Raw genomic sequence first — 23,699 nt, 5'->3', positions numbered from 1 at the left:
TAAGTTACCGAGGAGTTTCATGACCATATAAAAGTTCGAGGCCGTAGGCCGGGTGTTTTATACAGGTCATGGAACTCCGAGGTAACTTCTAATATCCTCATATTTTGCAACTGGGGGTACTTTATTTATTATAATACACAAATTTAAGTGAGTCATGTGACAGAAATGACATCTATATATATATATATATATATATATATATATATATATATCTATATATATATATATCTCAAAATCCAAGATCTTGTTACTCGAAGGGTGGCCCGGGTGCATCACCCCGAATCCGTAGCTGGGGTGAGTGAAGAAATGTGAAGAAAGCGACAAGCACTCCTGGAGCCACTCATAGGTTAAAACAGCTTTTTATTTCAGTTGGTTAAAACATACAATCCTGACGCGTTTTGCATCTCACCAATACGTAGCGTATCGGTGAGATACGAAACGCGTCAGGATTGTATGTTTGAACCGACTGAAATAAAAAGCTGTTTTTACCTACGAGTGGCTCCAGGAGTGCTTGTCGCTTTCTTCAAAAAATATAGGCACATTCTATTTGTGGTGCCAACGAGCACAGTCAAAAGAAATCTGCAGAAGCCTCTGTATAATGAGGTGCTGTTTTTTTAAAAGCATAATGGGTTTCAGTTTGGGATGGTAGAGGTTTATGTATAGAAAGGGTTTCTCAGTGAACACAGATTAGTTACTCTGGAGTAACTCTGAATCCAGTATCTATTCCCCAGAATATCTTTTTTTTTTTTTTTTTTTTTTTTTTTTTTTTTTAATTTTTTTTTTAAAGTCTCCTGTGGTGGTTCAAAGAAGAGACACATTCTTTCTTGGCTTATATTTTTTTCTGGGCCCTTTTTGGAGTAGAGGATGATGGGTAAGATGGAGACGGTTATAAATTTAACTATGATATAGATATAGATATAGATAGATAGATATATATATATATATATATATATATATATATATATATAATTTTATTTATTTTAACCTTTTTAGGTTGTGGATTTTCTGGAGGTTATAATGAATATTTTGGACTTCACGTGGATGAAGATTCTCTGTTGTACCTTCTGTTGGCAAACCACATGATACATACACTTTATCCTCATTGCATTACAGTAGCCGAGGTATGATGGTCATGGAATCATGAAAGACGTACAAGGATTTATGAGTCACTACTTCTGGACATTCCTGTGGCAAGCAGATGGTCAAATGATAACATTATTATTATGACCTCCTGCTCAATACAGCAGTGTCAGAAGTTAGTGTTTTTTGTTTGTTTTCTGGAAATCTTTTGCAGTGAATATGAGCAATGTGGCCTAAACCATGTGAGCTGCACTATACAGCAAAGAATTCGAATGCATTTTTGCTTTAAGACTGTTCGCCCAAGAACACTCTGTGATCTGGTCACCAAGTCTTCCAACAATACCTTAGATGTAGGATAAATGCTCTGGTATCTGCAAATGGATGATTTCAGGTTAACCATCTGGACACTCAAATTTCAGATGCAGCAGTGTTTCTTTTGAATGCTTGATGTTATCACCCATAGCACCAGTCAGCACATATTAGGCATTTACTTTGATGTAGTGTCCGTGTGAATGCTTTTGAACAAAAGCATGTGCCTCTAACTGTGTGTTACAGCCTGAGGCAAATGGTAAGGTGTTGTCATACCTCAAATACATGCTATACATACTATAAACAGAAATAAATCCATCCAATTTCAATGTAACGCCAGCTGACTAGATTATGCTGACCTGCTTTCTTTAGAATACTATCTGAAATAATTTATAAATGTGTACTTATTTTTTTGTTTAAAAGACCTTTATGTGTAATTTTATGGTAAGGCTATACTTTATTATGCACATTCCTTTACAGCGGCATAACAGAAGACCCACTAGTTTAAAGGAGAAGGAAAGCTACCGAAGCACTTTATCGCCAATAGATAAGCTACAATAATGCAAGCTATAAGACTATATTTATTCTGCAGAACTCTTTAAAATACCTGAGTACGGTAAATAGCTCTAGAAGCTTTTTGTTTGTTTAGGATAGCAGCTGCCATATTGGCTCGGTGTGACATCACTTCCTGCCTGAGTCTCTCCCTGCTCACTCAGCTCTGGGCTCAGATTACAGCAGGGAGGGAGGGGTAGAGGGGAGCAAACTGAGCATGCTCAAGCCCTGGAGGTTTATGCTGAAAACAGGAAGTCTGATACAGAAGCCCATGAGTACACAATAGAAGGAAAGAAAAGCTGTGTTTCTTTTGACAGAGAATTATTTTGAGGGTTTACTGGTGTATTTATAGAGACCTTTCTGATAAAGTTTACTTAATTTTAACCTTTCCTTCTCCTTTAAATAAACTGTAGTACTCTGCAGCTCATTATAGCATATATGTTGTATGCAACTAATAAACATATTTAAACAAAATTAATAACCTTATAAGGAAGAACACTGCATCTTTCTCTTCCGTGTTTCTAGCACAGTGTTGGCAGTCTTTTTTTGAAATGGATGTATATAAATATTTTTTGATCCTTTTTATATAGGAAGTGTCAGGAATGCCAGCGATTTGCTGCCCTATATCTCAAGGTGGTGTTGGATTTGATTACCGACTAGCAATGGCTGTGCCTGACAAATGGATTCAGGTAAGTCACTTCTTCTGCTGGTACCTGGCATGTTATTGAACAGGATTGTGGATATACGCATTATGAATTCTGAAAATCTCACGTAAAATTCAATATTGGTACCAATGAACACAAAAGAATTCCTATACATCGTCAAAAAAATTAAGATTGCAATTTTGAAAACCTTTAAGTATTATGCAATGGTTAATAAAGCAGTTCTCATGCCTGTCTTCCTAGTTGATTAGAGAATCCTTTAATGGCCAATGATATCAAAAAGGTAGATGTGGAGCCATTATTTTATCTTATTGTAGAAATATGAAAAATACAGATTACCTGTTTCTGTGTGCTCTTTCCTTTCTTAACACCCCAGGGTTTACTAAATTTCTATGTTTGGAACTATTTTATAAGATAACGATGAACTATTTATAATGGATTCAAGGCAACTAAAACATGAAAGAAGTAGACTAGAAACTATGACTTAAGCACAGACCTTAAGGGGCAGATTTACATAGGGTCGAATATCGAGGGTTAATTAACCCGACTGCCGAATGTAAATCCTTCGACTTCGAATATCGAAGTCGAAGGATTTAACGCAAGTAGTTCGGTTGTACGAATAATCGTTCCATCTAACGATTAAATCCTTAGAATCTTTCGATTCGAAGTTTTTTTATCGATCGGTCAAACGATTTTTCTTCGACCTAAAAATTGTTAGCCTATGGGGACCTTCCCCATAGGCTAACATGGCACCTCGGTAGGTTTTAAGTGGCGAAGTAGAGGGTTGAAGAGACAGTACTTCGACTATCGAATAGTTGAACGATTTTTAGTTTGCATAGTTTGTGGTCGAAGTAGCCAAAAAAAAATTTTTTTGTTTTTTTTTCTTCTATTCCTTCACTCGAGCTAAGTAAATGGGCCCTTAAGAATTCAGAGATACAAGAGCACTGCAACCGTGCAAATCTGTTTGCGTATCTCACACAGCTGGGTCCAAATATTAGGAAACTTGTATATTTTTTTTCACTTAAATAAACATTTGTGTAAATGTAATGAATTCCCTGAATCCCTGAAGCATCTGAATGTCTTCTGTTGATATTGCTTTCTCTACATCAAGTAGATCAAAATGCTTGGTGCCAGAAATTCTGTACAAACCTTTGTAAAACGTAAACTGTGGTTTAAAAAATATAATGGTCTGCAAGTGACTGACTTATTTCTATCACAGATCTTAAAAGAGCTAAAAGATGAAGATTGGGACATGGGTAATATAGTGCACACATTAACCAATAGACGATATAATGAGAAATGTATCGCCTATGCAGAAAGCCATGATCAGGTAACACTACTGCTCTTTGTTTTAGTAGCACGGAGTTAAATGAAATAAATGTTTGTATTACAATGTGTTTTGTTAAGTTATTTTCTAACTTGTAGTAAACTGATCAAAACTTATTTTTAGGAGCAACTAGCTGGTGGCCCTTGGTTATTATATGATTACTCTGGGTACAACTTTGTCAACTTTTTTTGTCCTTTTAGATTCAACGAATGTTAAAGGAGAACTAAACCCTAAAGTTAAACCCCTATCCCCCTACCCTAAATGGACCCCCTCCCTCCTTTCCCTTTAGCCTAAGCGTTACCCCGGGCAAATGCCCCTAAGTCTTTACTTTCCCCTCCGTGCAGATTCTGTCCAGCGAAGTTCACAGGCGCCATCTTCAGACACTCAGACAGTAATCTTTGGAATGAGACCGGCTCTTCGGCAATTTTCGTGAGTTTCGGCACATGCACAGTTGTTACATGACCGAAAATTGCTCCAACTGCGCATGGGCCGATACAGCAGTTATTTTTACCGAAGAGAAGAAGATGGCTGCCGTGAACGCCACTGGACACAATCTGCACGAAGGGTTACCAAAGACTTAGGGGGGGGAGCGAGGGGGGTCTATGTAGGGTGGGGGGGTAGGGTTTTGTAACTTTAAATATAGTGCTGCATCTGGGAGGAGGGATCCCTCTCCTTGGAGATATATAAATAGCAGTGTACAATAAAGGGCTGATATGCCTATATAATATACATTATATCCACATTAACGGTGCACAATAAAAGGCAAAGCAGCATGTTAAATCCATTGTTTGTTGGTACCAAAGTGGTATTACAACTGGCGATTAAGTAAATACTCAGTCAGTAAGGTCTATATATAAAGATTAACTCTTGATTGGATTGAATATCAAAGTACTCGGTCCAGCGACATAATTAGCGATTTAGCAATCACTGTGTTACGAGCATCAGTTCGGTTATGTGGATGTTATACCACAAGGGTTCCGAATATTAGCAACGTCCTACTCGAGCCAGAAATAGAAATTTATACAGACCATTTTTTTAACTTTAGGATTGAATTCTACTTTTAAAGGTTGGAGTGAAACAGGAAACAAGTTATTTATTGGAGCGAAAAAAGGAAAATATTCAGCGTTCATCTGATTATGTGCTATTGATTTTGCCTTTGCATAGAAATGTTGCAGTAGATATTGATATGTGTTTTTTTTTTTTTTATTTGTAGGCACTTGTTGGAGATAAGAGTTTAGCATTTTGGTTAATGGATGCAGAAATGTACACAAACATGAGTGTATTCTCGCCATTGACTCCAGTTATTGATCGGGGAATGCAACTCCATAAAATGCTGCGTCTGATTACTCATGCTCTTGGAGGTGAAGGCTATCTCAACTTCATAGGTGGGTACTGCCCTGAAGTTTCTATTGTGTTTCCATGTCCGTTTCAATTTTGGTAGCAATTTCTAAAATATACTCTTCCCTAGCCAACACTCCCTTTCCCAGAATGGCTTGTAAACATTTTAACATGTTAATTATTTGTGTTATATTGTTTAGAGTTAAATGTGTCAACTTTTTTTGAGTGGACAAACCCTACTTTGCATTCTGGAGTGATAGCTTCTGGTGAGCTTTAACACCCCTGAAAATCACAAATCCCTCCTGCAAGTTGTAATCGGGAAAATAAAGATTGAAACTTTTATTTCTGAACTTGAATGATTCCCATGTCCATGTGGAAAATAAACCTGCTTTACCACACCAATAATATAATTTCATAGAAATGTTTGGTATATGTATAGTGTCTCGCTTCTGAGTAATCTGACTGTCTTCCAGATAACTACCAGTGTGGCACTTGTTTTTTTTTCCTGGTGAGACTGGGAAAAACTAATTTTTTTTTTTTTTTTCATAGAATAAAAACTTAACATTTTTCGTGATTTATTAAACCCCGATGGTGTTAAAAGTCTGAATGGAAAAAGTACTCCAGCTCAGACCTGCCGAGTTCATCTTGAAGTCAATGGCAGATGTCCCGTTGATATCCTTATCTGCGCTGGGTTTTGTTCAATTATCCGAAAATTTTGGGGTTTTCGGGCAACAAATCTGAAAAGGTCGAACGATTTGGTGGAAAACTGTATTGATCTGTGTGATCAGCACACATATCAATTTATTTATTTAAGTTGATTTTTATTTATTTAAATTGAGGCAGCTGGGTCATTTATATGAATGACTGTTGTTACTGGACCTTTAGACATGATATTTATATCTGTGCCTTCCAAGGATGGCACAAATCTTTAATTATGCATATTGGCAAAAAGTAATTATGTTTATGATTTACATGGTAATTCTTTTGTCTTGCCCAAACATACACGAGTTTATTTACTAAACTCCGAATGCAAAAAACACAAAAAATGTGTTAATTTTTTTTAATAAAATCGGATTTTTTTTTAAAAAAACACTAATTTTTCAGAATTCATTAAACTCAGAGAAAAAATCGTGAAAATCGGATATTTTTCCAGCAAAACAAATTTTCAGGAAAATGTAATAATAATAAATAATCTTAAAAAACCCGAACGGATTTGATCTGAATATTTCTGTAGCAGAAAATATTGAGAAAACTTCAGACTTTGATAAATAAACCCCTAAGAGTGAGTGATTGGCAACCACGTAAAAGCAAATTTGAAATGTGATAAAAGGTATTCTAATCTGATTAGGCCAATGTAGCACTATTTGTTCAAAGTTCAGACATTTTGGTGTAAATTTAACACTTCTCATGATTTATTAATCCTAGCTACAATTAATTAGGGTTGTGGTAATGTCTTGCTTTGGGGCTGCTTTTCATCAATGGAATGGGCATTTTTTTTATTTATTTTTTTTAATAAAAGAGTAAATAATGGTGTCTTGTTTTGGTATAATTTAGATTCTGTGCTGCAACTGGAAAATTGAGTTGTATACTACATATTGCATGTAAAGAAGATGTGTAAGACGTGCTTATGAAAAAGAAGTGCAACTGCAGGATATTGCTAAATGCCAATGCTGGCTTAACATACAAGCTTACAGCTATGTTTGGTCTTTTAGCATGATCTTTAATAACTTATATCTATTTTATTGCAATACCATCTATCCATTATAGCCTAAAATTAAGGGGCCTATTTATTAAAGGAATTGTTCAGTTTAAAAATAAAAACTGGGTAAATAGACAGGCTGTGCAAAATAAAAAATGTTTCTAATATAGTTAGCCAAAAATGTAATGTATAAAGGCTGGAGTGATTTGATGTATAACTTGTCAGTCAGAGCACTACTTCCTGCTTTTCAGCTGTCTTGGTTTACAATTACTGGTTACCCTGGTTACCAGGCAGTAACCAATCAGAGACTTGAGGGGGGGGGCCACATGGGTCATATCTGTTGCTTTTGAATCTGAGCTGAATGCTGAGGGTCAATTACAAACTCACTGAACAGAAATGTACCATGTGGCCCCCCTTCAAGTCGCTGACTAACTCAGAGTTAGAGAGCTGAAAAGCAGGAAGTTGGATTCTGGCTGTTTTGTTAGACATCTGTTCACTCCAGCCTTTATACATTACATTTTTGGCTAACTAACTATATTAGAAACATTTTTTATTTTGCACAGCCTATCTATTTACCCAGTTTTTGTTTTCACACTGAACTATTCCTTTAAAACTCCATTTTTTCTAGGCAAATCTTTAGGAAAAAAAATCTATTTTTTACAGATTTATTATACCCTGAAGCTGCTAACAATTTGAATCTGAAAATACTCCAACTAAAACCTGACAGTCATGTAAAACTCCATGGCAGATGGTCCCTTTATCCTTTGGAACATGTTTTTTTGCCTTCATGGTTCTCGAAAGTTTCGGGCTTATTCTAAAAATTCATTTTAAGATCAACAACCCCTTTAAATAGTCAGATGGGAAAATATATGTGGTCCTCAGATGAACAAACTGCAAAGATTGATGAAAATGTTCTGGTAATAACATTGTTCTTTTTCCTATTAGCACCCCATTGTTTTAACTTGCATCACTTGTTCGATCTAGTTTTTTGTCATTATATAGCTGAGTTTTACAAAAAGCATCTTACAATTAATTACAGGAAAGAAAATCTCAGTGGTATGTCTGCTTAGATATTTCCTCAATTATCCATGCTTCACTGTTGCTATTTATTGAGAAAATGTAAGGATAAAACATTCACATTCCTTCGTGGAGTTCCTGAGTCACGTTTGCTTCTAGCTTCTGATATTATGTAGCTATAGTGTGAGAGTTAAAGAAACAGAGGCAAACACTTGTGATATTCGTTGGCAAGAACACAAACTAATGTTGTTACATTACTAATGTAATGTTGAATAAAACTGATTAATTCCTTGTCTTAAAGACCTGCATTTTATTTTTTTTTCTTCCTGAAGAATAGGACACTTGTGGCCTTAATCTCTTAGGTGCCCATTTGCTGACAATCAGATTTTTTCAACCCACAAATCTCTTTATATATACAGTCATATAAAAAATTTGAGAACCCCTCTCAGCCTGCATAATAATTTACTCCACAAAGATAACTGTGGTATGTCTTTCATTTCCCAGGAACTGGGGTGTTTTCTGAACAACGATTTTTATTGAAGCAGTATTCAGTTGTATAAAATTAAATCAAATGAGAAAAACTGGCTGTGCAAAAATTTGGGTAATATATAATATAATGTAATTTTGCTAATTTTAATGTATGTAACTGTTCAATGCTGATTACTGGCAACACTAAATTGGTTGGATTAGCTCGTTAAGCCTTGAACTTCATAGGTAGGTGTGTCCAATCATGAGAAAAGCTATTTAAGGTGGCCAATTGCAAGTTGTGCTTCTGTTTGATTCTTCTCTGAAGAGTGACAACATGGGATCCTCAAAGCAACTCTTAAAAGATCTGAAAACAAAGATTGTTCAGTATCATGGTTTAGGAGAAGGCTACAAAAACTATCTCAGAGGTTTAAACTGTAATTTTCAACTGTAAGGAATGGAATCAGGAAATGGAAGGCCACAGACAGGGTTGCTGTAAAACCCAGGTCTGGCAGGCCAAGAAAAATACAGGAGAGGCATATGCGGAGGATTGTGAGAATGGTTACAGACAACTCAAAGATCACCTCCAAAGACCTTCAAGAACATCTTGCTGCAGATATGGTGTATCTGTACATTGTTCTACAATTCAGCGCCATTTGCACAAAGAACATCTGTATGACAGGGTGATGAGAAAGAAGCACTTTCTGCACTCACACCACAAATAGTCATTTGTTGTATGCAAAAGCTCATTTAGACAAGCCACAGTAATTTTGGAACAAAGTGCTTTGGCCTGATGAGACAAAAATGCTTTGCATCGTGGAAGAAGAACACTGGATTCCAAGAACAACACCTGCTACCTACTTTCAAATTTGGTGGAGATCCCATCATGCTGTGTGGCTAGTTCAGGGACTGGGGCCCTTGTTAAAGTCGAAGGTCGGGTGAATTCAAACCAATATCATCAATTTCTTCAGGATAATGTTCACGCGTCAGTCACAAAGTTGAAGTTACGCAAGGACCCTAAATACACTTTGAAATCTACTAAGGCATTTATGCAGATGAAGAAGTAAAATATTCTGGAATGGCCCCCGACTTGAATATCATTGAAAATCGATGGGATGATTTGAAGCAGACTGTCCATGTTTGGCAGCCATTAAATGTAACTGAACTGGAGATATTTTGTATGGACGAATGGTCAAAAATACAGACACTCATCAAAGGCTATAGGAGGCGTCTAAAGGCTTACATTTGCGAAAGGAGAAAAGAAGGCTGAACTAAGTGTTGATTTAATGCATCTGTTGGGGTGCCCATATTTATGCACCTATCATTGCATATTTTCAGTTAATCCAATAAACTTTGTCACTGCTGAAACACTACTGTTTCCATAAGGCATGTCATATATTAAAAGGAAGTTGCTACTTTGAAAGCTCAGATAATGATTAAAAAAAACTACAAACAATTACAAACTTTTTCATATGACTGTACATGTATTGGTGACAGTTAGGGGCACATTTACTTAGCTTGAGTGAAGGATTAGAATGAAAAATACTTAAAATTTCGAAGGCTTTTTTTGGCTACTTCGACCTTCGACTACAACTTCGATTCAAACTAAAAATCGCTCGACTATTCGACCATTCGATAGTCGAAGTATTGTCTCTTTAAAAAACTTTGACTACCTACTTCGCCAGCTAAAACCTACCAAGCACCAATTTGAGCCTATGGGGACCTTCCCCATAGGCTTTCCTAAGTAATTTCTGATCGAAGGAAAATCGTTCGATCAATGGATTAATCTAACAATCGAAGGATTTAATTGTTCGATCAAATAATTTTTCCTTCGATCGTTCGATCAAATGAAATGTGGTAAATCCTTCAACTTCGATATTCGAAGTCGAAGGATTTTACTTCGATGGTCGAATATCGAGGGTTAATTAACTCTTCTTAAAATCCCAAAAGAATTAATTGAAAGTGGTTGTTTTTTTTGTGTGTTGTTCTAGGACTCCTCTGTCACATTTTTAAGCACATCCTTTTTTTTTTTTTTTTTTTTTTTTTTTTTTTTTTTATCTTCTGTTTCCTTTTGCATAAGAACTAACTGTTTCTGTTCACATTCAGGTAATGAGTTTGGACACCCGGAATGGTTGGATTTCCCAAGGAAAGGAAATGGGGAAAGCTACCATTATGCCAGAAGGCAATTTCATTTAATTGATGATCAACAACTACGCTATAGATTCCTTTATGCTTTTGATAGAGATATGAATAAACTAGAAGAAAAGTTTGGATGGCTTGCTGCACCACAGGTAAGGTACAGGTTTTATTGGCATAAGTGCTCACTTTTTTTTTTATTTGTGAATTTAAAAATCTGAAAGTTAATATTGTAAAAGCATAATTGTAGCCTTTCTGGCTTCCCTTTCCTCTTGCATACATGGATATACAAGTGCTGAGGGCTAAATTTCTTTTCAATATCAACAGGATTTAGATTTATTTTATTAATCACAATTCTGAAAAGCCTAAAGTAGCATTTTTTTGTATATATATATTTGTCAGAAAATGAGTTATGCTTACAATGGATTTATTTTCTTTTTAGGCCTATATCAGTGCAAAGCATGAAAGTGATAAGATCATTGCATTTGAAAGGGCAAATCTTATTTTCATCTTTAATTTCCATCCATACAAAAGCTATACTGGATACAGAGTTGCAGTGAACAAACCTGGGAAATATCCTTTTATAAATATCAATATATTAGTGGATTTTTGTTATATGAAAATAATATCATTTTTATTTTGTTGTATGTATTTTTATATTATATTACAAGGCCAACATATTCCACACAGCTGTGAAGTAGGTGTGTATACATCAAACAGGCAATATCTAAAAATTGATTTATATAGTATATAAATAGTGCCCTGCTTTTTGCATATAATGTATATTGATTTCGGTTATTTTGGTTTGCAGCCAAAATGTGATGGCCAAGTTCTCTGATGTTTTTGTCGCTTATTTATCATTGGAGATATTTGTTAATGCTACTATAGTGGTGCATGCTTGCATATTGCTTATCTAGGATTTGGTCTTTTCAAAGACTACTATTTATCATGTAATGTTTGTCTTGATGTAGGTATAGTTCTGTTTGAGTATGGATGAATGCTTTAGGGACATATGGTGTTTGGTACAGATGTAGAAGCGAGGGAGATTTCTCTTTCTGACCTTTGTTAAACATTTTAATCCTTCTCAATATTGTTACTAAGAGGAGGATAGTGTAAGGTCATTTTAGGAATAAAAATAAATGGGTCTTCTCAGCTTGTGTTTTGGATATACATTTATTGATGTAGGAGATTACATGGGATATCAATATTGATAGAATCAATCTGGAAAGTACAGGAAGCAGCTGCAGTTTTTGCAAGTAAAAAAATATAAACAGCCAAGTAACTGAAAAGTGAATAAGAATTTGAGCGAGATTGCAGCCATCGACTAGGGATTAGTGATGCGTGGGCTGGCACGACACCCGCGGGTTTAGATTGGCTTCCACAAATGATTTTCGGGTCACCGGCAAACTTGGGTTGAGCTCTTCCTTCCACTTCCCCCACCCACGATCGTTCTGCGCTGCCAGCTTCCGACAGCGGCAGCCTCTATTTATATCTATGCACCCGCCACGTCCCTTTTTGTAATTTAAGAGATTGGTAAATCTATGAATAGGGTTGCCAGGCTGGGAGGGATGGGGTCCGGTTCAGATTCTATTTGATTTGACCGGTACATCACCAGTAGGATGTATCAAATCCTGAAGGTTTTTTTTTTTTTTTTTTTTTGAATGATTCTGAATGTGAACCCTAGCAGGTGACTTTAGATCATGTAATTACATAAATCAATGTGAGGTGCGTGTGTGTGGTGCGGTGTACACTACCAACCCCTCCCCACCATACTATAATCCTTTGCATATGTAAATTAGAAATTATATTAAATTTGGGATTTGTCCAAATTTTTAATGGAAGATTTAGGATTCAGCTGGAACTGGAAAATGTGGATATGATGCATTCTTGTAATCTATACAGAAAGCAGTGTGCTACCTTTGGGAACATTCTAAGCAAGAAAAAGGGCCATTGCTTAGAAGATGTACTTAACAATTTTGCAGATGAAACGTTTTATGCAATGGAGTCAATTTAAATGATAAACATGGTATATTTTGGGATTACAAAAGAGATTAGACATGTGCATGGGATTGTTTTTTCATAACCAATAGAAAGATGTTATCAGTTTGAAAACAGAAATTTACTACAGTATAACTCAGAAGTGACCTTTTCTGGAGCCAGAAAACTGGCAGGGTGGAAAAAGGTAGGGGTGGAGCAGGACTGGTGATGTCGGGGGTGGGACTGATGGCGTGGCAATCAGCGATTGGCTTTTCACAGTGCCATTTTTCATATTTTCATTCAATGTTTCTTTCAATGTTTTCCAGATTTACTAATTTGGAAATCCAGACAAGAAGGTTTCACCCAGACAGCCCTTCCAAATACCTGGCTGTCCAGGTGAAATCGGGACAGGTGGCAACCCTAGTGTTAGAACGTTTTGTTTTCCCAGATTTTACATCAATTTTTAGTGCTGTCTCTGCCAATCACTGCATTATGACTCCTTTAGTTATTTCCTTTATTTCCTTATATACTTTACATTTAAGGGTCTATAACACATTTCCCTGATTTTAAGTTTTCCCGGATTTTACATAATCTTTCTCTGGTCCCCTGTAAAAACCCCATAACATTGGGGTTCTACTGTATTGAAAGAGAACTTTTCCGTGACTTTGTGTACCCTGAGCATCTTTGAAGTCATTATAATATGACTGTAGTGTTGAGTTTTTTTTTTGAAAATAAAAGTGGGACCTCTAGGAAATCATCCTTTATGTACGATTTGCTTCATACAGAAGGAACCATCTTAATTCTTTGCATTGGTTGATAAACTCACACTTTGTTGCTTGCATGATCACACTGGGATTGTACCAAGAATAGTGTTTGCAGGCTTGGACTGGGCTTGTGGGGCACTGGGACCCAGATGGGCCTTCTGACTCAGGACTACTAAGTATCCCAAGTATCTACAAGTAAATGTGTAATATTACACCATTTCTAACTGTAAGGTATATGCATAGATAGTCATATAAATTTGGTTATCCCATATAGCAAAATTGTAAACACACAGAATAATTGGCGCAAACTAATATTTTTAACATGTAAAAACTTGTAATTGTGCATTTTAAGTGTTAATGTAGTCTCTGACATTTTATTTGGCTCAAAATCTTCTAATGAGGAAAAAAGGTTATCTAAGTGAGTCACCCGAGCATGATTGCTGGTGGCTTAGATGTTGCTTTGTAGTGGCTTGACTTGTTGGAAGCTTTGAAGTACAGTTATGTAACTGTCTGAACCCATTATAGACACTTTAATTTATTTCTTTTAAACACGTCAAGACAAAAAAAAAAACCTTAATCTAGATCTATCAAGATGCCATATTCAATGAATGCATATCTTTAGATAGAAAAATCTTTTGTAAGATGTGATGTATGCATTTATTATTTTTTTTGCAATATCAGTCTTGTATTTACCAAAAGTACTCTTGCTAAGTTGTATTTATACACATAAAAAGCTGTCAAACATAATACAAATTCTAATACAAATTAGCAGATTCATTTGCTTTGTTAAATGTATACATTTGTTAATTCCCATTGGTTCTATCGCTGATGGTACTGTACCTTCAGACTGAAAGGCAAATTCAAGCCTAGTGTTAACCCACCTATTGCCTTGCTCTTCTGGATAGACAATTTTAACTTATTCTGTCTTGTTCTTCCCATATACAGGTAGGTATCCTGCTGAATACTGCATGGTGTATTCCAGAGGCTGGCTAATTTTTGACACTTAATATTTAATACAATGTCAAAACTGGTTGGCATGAACAAATCGGCCTCTAAATCATTGTAGAACTTAAAGCACCTTTCATGACAAAGGGCATGTGACTTTAAATTTGTTGACTTACTGCTGATGTTCCTTTTTCTATCTATACACTTGGGGGCTGATTTAAGAAACCACAACTTTTTTGTATCTTTTTTTTTACGGAATTAAAAAAACTAACTTTTGGAATTTATTGTACAACAAAACTGCAACCATTCTAAATGCGAAAATGTTCTAGCTAAAATCTGTCAAACGTGTAGAGGTCAATGGCAAACATCCCTTTTACAATTGGAAGATCTTTCTTTGATTTGTGGTTTTAGAGGTTTTTGGATGTTTTTGACTCTGGCTTTTTCGCAACAATACAAAAAAGTCGTAGTTATTGTGTGACAAGCTTCAGTTTTCCTGACTTTCTATTTGTACTCTTTCAATTCCTATTTTTATAATTTTCATTACATTTGTGGTTTTAGAGAAAGTAAGTTGCTAAAAAGACCTCCACATAACCTTTATATTTATTTTAATTAAAGGCCATGCAACTGAAATTGTTTGAATATTCTGGAAGAAAGCTAGTGCATTAGATGCTTGTTTTACAAGGTTGATTTTCCTTGTTTTTCTTGTCTAAAGCCTTGAAACGTATCCTAGGGCATACTTTTTTTTTTCCTCTTTGAAACAGAGCATTAAAAGAGTGCAGAATATGTGGAGGTTATAGAGCATTCATCGACAATATAGGCAAATGTTTGTGATATATGTTTAATTGAAGCTAAAATATATAATTTATGGAAAGCTTGGATTACAGGTCGGGCAATGTTTAATGTCTGCATATGTTTTTTAAAACAGGACAAAATTGCCTTTGCAAAACAAGGTCATCCTATTAGTGTGGGATAGACCCATGATGCATCTTTGTGCATTACATTGCCGACTTTGTTAGCAAAGATGCAAATCACATTTTAAGTATGTCTGTTAATAAGAACATAAAGACTCTCCTAAATATTTATTTGATGGTTCTTTTTTTTTTTTTTTTTAAATTGAGTTAAAAAGCAAATTGATCTACTAAGTATCATTGCGTTCTGTTAAAGTGATGTTTTCTGTTTCATTAAGCAAGGATGGTATATAATGCATTGTTCTTCTAGACCAGTATATTGAGAGTTTCTATAATAGCCTTTTCAAGAAGGTAATAATATAAATTTGTTTTAAAACATTTGTGCAAATCCTTGCTATTGAAGTTCTAGTCGCAGATGGAAGAGTGAATATCCAAGTTGAAAACTTCATTTATTGCATGTACATTTACAGAAGTTGAAAAACTTTTTTTTTTATGCATTTTGTGGCATAGAAAGTCCAAAGCACACAAGTTTTACATAGTAACATATTGATTTAAACTGGGAAAGGGGGTTGGGGGGGTGTTAAAAGGTAAGATATGCAGAAATATTTTTTAAAAATACGTATTGAGTCAAACTTGAGGGGCCCATTTACTTAGCTCGAGGGAAGGAATAGAGGAAAAAAACTTTGAATTTGGCTACTTCGACCATCGAATGGGCTACTTTGACCTTCGACTTCGATTTGAACGATTCGAACTAAAAATCGTTTGACTATTCGACCATTCGATAGTCGAAGTACTGTCTCTTTAAAAAATACTTCGACCCCCTAGTTCTCCACCTAAAACCTACCGAGGCCAATGTTAGCCTAAGGGGAAGGTCCCCATAGGCTTCCTAACAATTTTCTGATCGAAGGATAATCCTTCGATCGATGGATTAAAATCCTTCGAATCGTTCGATGCGAAGGATTTAATCGTTGGATCGAACGATTATTCCTTCGATCATAGGAATAGGATATTTGAAGTCGAAGGATTTCAATTCGGCAGTCGAATATCGAGGGTTAATTAACCCTCGATATTCGACCATAAGTAAATTTGCCCCCCAGTGTATGTAACCCATAGTCTCGATAGTACAGGGATGGGATGCCTTATTCAGATAGCTCCAAATTACAGGAAGGCAATTTCACATAGTCCATTTTAAGCAAATAATGTGTTTTATTATTACAGAGAAAAAGGAAACTGTACCTTGTACTTGATGGTAACTAAGCTGCATGAAAGCATCTTGATGGCAGAACAATTCTGTTTTGGGTTTATTCAAAATCCCAAGCATTCTGGATAATAAACCCCACACCTTACATATGTTTTTAACTGACTGCATATCTAGGCCATAAACATTAATATAGCTGCATAATATAGATATACAGAACTAAATTAAAATTTGTTAAAAGTTGTTTTTGTAGATATTTGGCTGTGGATGCTTCTTTGGTTATAGGACTATCTCCTAACCTTGAAATCCATATTTTATTAATATCCTGAAAGCTTTTCACAGGCACTTGACATCAGTGTTTTTTTTTCCCTCATCTCTAAGATGTACAATTACTTCAATTATTTACAAATGCCAACGAAAGAGACATCTTCATTAGCAATCCCTTTAAAATTAGTACCATGAAAATCTCATGCTATTAATAATAGATGATTGAAATGCAAATTATAAATCATCCATCCTTAGCAATAATTTATGCCATTATCTATAACATTCTACCCGCCACCCCATGTACAAGTTAATGATATGCAGACATATTTGTACCTGATCTGCTTTTCGTTTTTTCATTGGAAATTGTTTGTTAAACAGTACTCGGTACAAGTGTCATTTATATAGTGTGCTATAGTGCCACATCTGGTACTGTATAACAAGTTAGAATTTAAATGGCTGTTTGAGGGGTTGGCAGCATTCAGTAAGGTGGTTCAGGGAGTCCTAGCCAAGTCAGGTCTGTAGACATAACTTTTAATCTCATTCATTAAAGGACCAGTAATGTCAAAAATTTTTTCAAAGAAATTCGTTAGAATACAACGAAAAAAAAAACACCAACACAAATTAAAATTTAAAATAGCAAAGCCTTTATTAAGAAATAACTTACAGAAACTCCACTTCCTGTCCTCTTCATAAACGGCGAAAGGGCGACCATCCATCTGCAGCGCTCGATTTCTCCTCCTGGCTATTCACTGACAGCGTGTCCTCTGCCCGATCGCCTTCTCCAGCTCTTCTTCATCCAGCAGCAGTAGGAAGGCGATGTCTCCTGCTCCTATGCTCCAGGAATGCAGCCCTGACTGCCGACCCCGCGCCCACTCCGTCACTGTCAAGGCAGCTGAAACAAAGCAGCCGCAAAAGAATGCATCCAACACTGAGCCGGCAACCCCAGAAGGACGGGCTTCTTTTGGTGAGCCGTGCTGCTCCCCACCTGCAGCTGCTGCTCCCTCTGTCAAACTGCGGTTGGGCTGCTGAAGGCTGAATCGTGAACCGGCAGGATTTGGGGGGGGGGACAGCCTTTCGCCCTGGAGCGGTGCAGGCGCAGCCTCCTAATACACTCAATGCGGACCTGCCGGGGTTATATGATTTACTTTTATTTACTCCTCCTGCCAGCTCAGTGTTGGACGCATTCTTTTGCGGCTGCTTTGTTTCAGCTGCCTTGACAGTGACGGAGTGGGCACGGGGTCGGCAGTCAGGGCTGCATTCCTGGAGCAGAGGAGCAGGAGACATCGCCTTCATACTGCTGTTGGATGAAGAAGAGCTCGAGAAGGCGATCAGGCAGAGGACACGCTGTCAGTGTATAGCCAGGAGGAGAAATCGAGCGCTGCAGATGGATGGTCGCCCTTTCGCCATTTATGAAGAGGACAGGAAGTGGAGTTTCTGTAAGTTATTTCTTAATAAAGGCTTTGCTATTTTAAATTTTATATTGTGTTGGTGTTTTTTTTTCGTTGTATTCTAGCGAATTTTTTTGTAAAAATTTTTGACGTTACTGGTCCTTTAAAATCTCATGTTTTAGAAAGCCGTTCACTACAAAGCTTTGCTCTGTACGCAACACTATTTGGTGTTGATTCATTTTAGACTACAGTATGTTCTTGTGGCACCTGTAAGTGTGGTTTCCCTGTAAGGCAAAAAAGGTTGGACATAAAATGGAGCACATGCATTGACTCTATCATGGTCAAACAAACTAGTGTTTTTTGCATATGTATTTGTAAATAACTCTTTTAATCTTAAAGGAGAAGAAAAGGTATAACCACTGGGGGTGCCAAAACACTAGGTACTCTGTAGTGCTTGTAATAACTTACCTGAGGCCCCGGCTGGTGGTTCCTTTTGCTCTATAAAAACATGCGTTGGTCCAAATACTACTGTAGCAGCACCAAAATACCATCTTCCCCTGGGATGTTTTATACAGTCTGGTCCAGGTGCAGACTAGATTAAAAAGCTAAATTTTGAAGCGAAAATCCAGCTTTTTCACTCTACTGTGCATTTGCACCCAGGGCCACAGCGATGAAGCAGGAGGTGGTTCTGACATTGTGTTACTACAGAAGTCTTCAAGTAATTAAAGTGCCTAACATCTGAAACTTACCCCCCCCCCCAGGGATTACACATACATTTACTTCTGCTTTAATACTTAATAGTACCACCCTGTTATGAGTTATTTTGCTCTGTCCACTGACCCATTTTCATTAGGGCCAACAGTGCGCATGTGCTGTAACATTGGGTTACATTATGACTTTGTTTGGGATGTATTGAAATTAGGTTCAAAGGTGGACTTTTGTAGAACATTGGGGTGATGCCCTTCCTTCTGTCTCTTGCATTCCAAATACCTGTATCAATGAAAGTTTGAGTTACAAGAAGGCTCTTTAGATCTAGATATATGCAAACTGAGTTTAGAATTGTTCACAAAAATGGCTGGAGATGTATATGTAATCTGTGGCAAGGAATATCATTTTGAAACCAGAAAGATTTTAGAACAAAGCAGGAAGATCATAATAGTTATATTATATTGACAATTATAAAAACACAGAACAACAGATGGGCTATAGTTCCAAATTGGTATAAAATGAATGTGCTTCAGGGCTGCAAGCTGCTATTTCCAGCAATTAAAATATATATATGCAGACGTTTTGACTTGAAACTCTGCGCTTTTAGTTTCTTTAGTTGTTTTGGGTTCTTTTCCTTTTAATATACTGTATTTACATGTGGTGTGTGTGTGTGTGTGGGGTTTTTTTTTTTTTGCATCCTTTAGTTTCCCGTCACAACTAAATTGAAAAGGTATTTGTAGAGGAACAACTCTTCAACTTTTTATTGACCATTGTGTGTTCCATTGAAATGTTCCTTAACCCGTAGATTTTAAGTATATGATCGCTCTGGATACAGATTCTTCTGAATATGGTGGGCATCAAAGAATAAACCATAAAACTGAATTTTTCGCAGAAGACGCACCTTACAACAGTTGTTCACATTCAATTTTGGTGAGTATAGTGGGAACATTTTGAACTAGTATCTAGTGAATTTTCCCTTTTTATATATTCAATACAATGAAAGTCAGTGGTTATCGGATGGCTTCTACTACATTGTTTCAACCAAAAATGCACTACTTCTATAGGAATTACATGTGCAAACCTTTAAAACTATTGACATTTTTTATGCATGTATATTAATTGATTGCCTCTAGAACTGCTGAACTTGTCATTCACTCACTATAAACATTTCCAAAACTATACTGATAATTTTGATGAATGATTCCTTTAGGATAACGTACTCATAGGATAATAAGTAAGACTCTACTGGTTGAGTTGTTTGGCATTTCTGCCTTAAATAATGTTTATCTATTAATTTGCGGAAACCAAATTAATCGATTATTCCGATTATTCAGGTTATCTAAAAAATGTTTTCCTTCTATATACATTTATTTTTCAGGTCTACATTCCATGCAGGGTTGCAATTGTTCTTTGCAATATTGACAACTCCTAAGAAGTGAAGCTGCTCCTATATCGCATAGCGAAAAGAAGTAATACATTATTTTAGAAGCCATGTGTTGTCTGAAGATGTCTTGAAGGTTATTCAAAGTCCTCCAATCTATTTTGAAAAAAAAAAAAAAAAAAACCTTGAATTTGCCATCATCCCACTTCGAAATGCAATTACAAAGAAACAAATGGTTTAGAAAAATGAAAGCATATGTTTGCTTGTTGTAAGCCTTTTTGCTAAAATTGAAAAGTATTTTCAATTATGTGTTTGTTCTTCTCTCGATGAAGACAAAAGTGCCGTGTAACTGTGAGAGTACATAGATAATACATGTAAGGGCTTGTTGCTCTCGAGTGTTAGTGTGTGTTGTTTTTACTGTTAACAATTCACACATTATACTAATAGGAAAGCTTTATTTTTTAATGTAGTTTGAATCTTCCATGTCTTAAAACCCATATAAAATATCTGTACTTACACTAGAGGCCCTCTGGCTTAAAAAATGAATTGCATATAATGTATACAAGCTGTTCAGGCATAGTTTTTGCTTCAAAATACTATACTTTTTTTATGTGCTTTCTGCAAAAATCATAAATCCCATTTTCTGTTATAGGAAATGATTTTGGGCATTTTTCAACTATGTGTGCCATTGTCATTCATTTGGGTAGCCCAAGTGAGTTCCTACAAAACATACTGTAATCTGTACCATGGAGTCATGAAGCTCTGTTAGTAGGGAAACAAGTTACAATGTCACTTTCCACAGTGCAGTATGGGTCCCTATTGACATGACCTTTTATTGTGTAGCCATAATATTTCATCTTAAATGTCGGATTGTAAATGTGAAATTTATCAATGCCTGAAAGTTTCCATTTGATAAATTTGCGTCTAAAATTTGTAATCAATAATTAGTGAGCTCTAATTTCACACTTTGCTAAATCTGCCCCATGCATTTCTAATTAGCTGATAATTAATACAAGGCATACTGGAACCAAAGAAACCAGTGCAAAATATGTTTAAAAAAATAATTCCGAATGGCTCTGCACCATTTGGGGTTTGTCCCACATTTCAAAGGGATAATTGTAAAACTGTAGTCTCATGTATTTTGCAATCCTGGTCAGATAACTCCTACATAAAGGGCAGATTTATTAAAATGTGATATTAGAGTTTACCATGGAAAAATTCACCTGCTTCCTGTTTATTCCTATAGGATTTTTAGAAGTTTTTTATCAAAGGGAGAAAGTTAGTTTCCCATTTGAAAAATATGCTGCTAAAAATCCCATAGGAATCAACAGAAAGTGGGTGAGTTTTTCTGTTCTAAACTATAATCTCACATACAGTATAGATAAAGCTACCCCATAGGGGTATATTTCTTAAAATATATTTTAAAATATTTGTCAAGTTAAAAAATAAATACTCTGACGTTTTTTTTCCCCACAATTGTTTTCATATTTATTAAAATTTAAAAACGGGATAGAAAAAAAAAAGCTGAATAACTACTTGATTCCAATTTACTTCTAAGATAACTCATCCGGTTTCAGGTGAAATTTTTAAGTATTTGATTTGATGATTCATATTCATTAGCCTTTTCTGCATCTGCTGCATTTCTTGTTTGAATGGATACAAATTTAGATTAATTTGCAGAGTTACTGTAAAATGTTTAAAACAGGACACCTAGGGGCAGATTTATCGAGTCGAATTTCGAAGTGGAAAATACTTCGAAATTCGACCATCGAATAGAATCCTCCGACATTCGAAGTCGGAGGATTTTATTCATCGTACGATTTTCCTTCGAAACCAAAAAACTTAGAAAATTGCTCTGGAAGGTCCCCATAGGCTAACATAGCACTTCGGCAGGTTTAAGTGTGCGAAGTATTGAAGTCAAAGTTTTTTTTTTTAAAGAGACAATACTTCGTTTATCGAATGGTGGAATAGTTGAACGATTTTTACTTCGATCGTTCGTGTCGAAGGTCGTAGTAACCTATTCGATGATGGTCGAAGTACCCAAAAAATTACTTAGAATTTCAAACTTTTTTACTTGAGCTTAGTAAATCTGTCCCTTACTGTATAAAATGTGCAAGGCTGATTGATCCGTTAAGTGTTCACTTCAACATTTTCCATGTGTAAATCATACCTGTTTGAAAAGGAAACAAAAAATAAAATGCTCAGCCCTACATTTTCCTCATTCTTTAACCAGACTGTTGAACAAAGCAATCAGCAGTGCTCTAGACTATTTCCTCTTACTATTGTAATTTATTGCAATCTTTGCTGGGCTACACTAAAGTTTCTGTACATGGCTTATTGTGCATATACTGCAAAAGTCTATTTTAGGTTTTGACACTCTTTAATGTTGCTAAATAATTTATTTATTATTTTTAATAATTCAAAGACTTCATCTCCGGGTTCTCTTATCTCTTCATCCTTTTGAATTACATATTGATTTGGCATTTGGGCTAATACCGACAACAATACATGTGTGCTCCATTCAATAAAGTATCTCCACTATATGCGGCTAATTTATCAAAATGTGAGATTATAGCTCACCACAGAAAAACTCACCTATGTTCTATTTAATCCTATGGGATTTTCAGAAAATGTAGTTCACCATTTGATACATTTGCTTTTAAAAACCCCATAGGAATTATGGTATATATATATATATATATATATATATATATATATATATATATATATATATATATATATATATATATATATATATATATATATATATATATATATATATATATATATATATATATATATATATATATATATAATCATATTTTTATTTTATTTTTTTCATTGAAAAACATCATTTTCTTGAATCAAAGACACTCTGTTATAAAAGTATTTAGAATTTTATATTTGAAAGTTGGTTTTGGCTTGAAAGCAGATCCCATAATGGCTTTGCAATGCTTTACTACTGCAACTTCATGTAGCACAGAGGAGAGGAAGGAAGAAGCAAGCCAACTGGTACATTAGTGATATCTTGGCATACATACCTATAGAGAAGGATGAATACTTTAATTGGAATGTCTCAATGGGCATTTCTCCAGACTTTCAGAAGCACTTTTACTTTACCACCTGGAGGACACATAGATGTCCTTTGCCGTTGGAAATTCACCCATTATTACATTACCTTTAGGGTCTTGCTTTGAAATACCAGTTTTTATTTTTTATTATGGTTAGTTCATCTCTATTATCAATGTATAGCAAGTAGTATTGTTGAACAATCACCACAATTACACAAAATGCATCACATATATTTTCCCTTCCTGTTGAGAACATTTACAACAAGCATAAAATCCAAACATTTTCCTTCTAGGTCTCTAACTGAATAACCATGAAATATGTTTTCGTTTAGGAGTCGCTGTCAAACATATATATAGAAATATATATTTTTTTTAGATTCGAAGGCTGCAACTTTAGGCACCAGATCCTTCTTCGTAGCTGTGTTTTTTTCTTTGTTGTAAAATGCTGTTCTGTCACATGTAAAAATGTATGGGATAAATGTTACTTGTATAATTTTGGCTTTTCTA

The 23,699-nt window shown here is 35.5% G+C and overlaps 1 protein-coding gene across 1 annotated transcript in view; it reads left to right on the top strand.

The window, feature by feature from the left end:
- The window catches only part of gbe1.S (glucan (1,4-alpha-), branching enzyme 1 S homeolog), a 53,605-nt gene extending 33,305 nt beyond the window's left edge, over positions 1–20,300 (top strand). Inside the window, 8 exon segments of the mRNA NM_001094899.1 lie at positions 994–1,121; positions 2,532–2,630; positions 3,823–3,933; positions 5,144–5,315; positions 10,556–10,740; positions 11,028–11,158; positions 19,553–19,670; positions 20,119–20,300. Coding sequence (NP_001088368.1) covers positions 994–1,121; positions 2,532–2,630; positions 3,823–3,933; positions 5,144–5,315; positions 10,556–10,740; positions 11,028–11,158; positions 19,553–19,670; positions 20,119–20,172 — 998 coding nt within the window. The 3' untranslated portion in view covers positions 20,173–20,300.
- Positions 20,301–23,699: the final 3,399 nt, after the last annotated feature.

The sequence above is a fragment of the Xenopus laevis genome, chromosome 2S (assembly GCF_017654675.1).
Source record: "Xenopus laevis strain J_2021 chromosome 2S, Xenopus_laevis_v10.1, whole genome shotgun sequence".
Taxonomy (NCBI): Eukaryota; Metazoa; Chordata; class Amphibia; order Anura; family Pipidae; genus Xenopus; species Xenopus laevis.
Note: the sequence above shows the minus strand (reverse complement) of the source record. Positions and strands in the feature narration are given on the sequence as shown.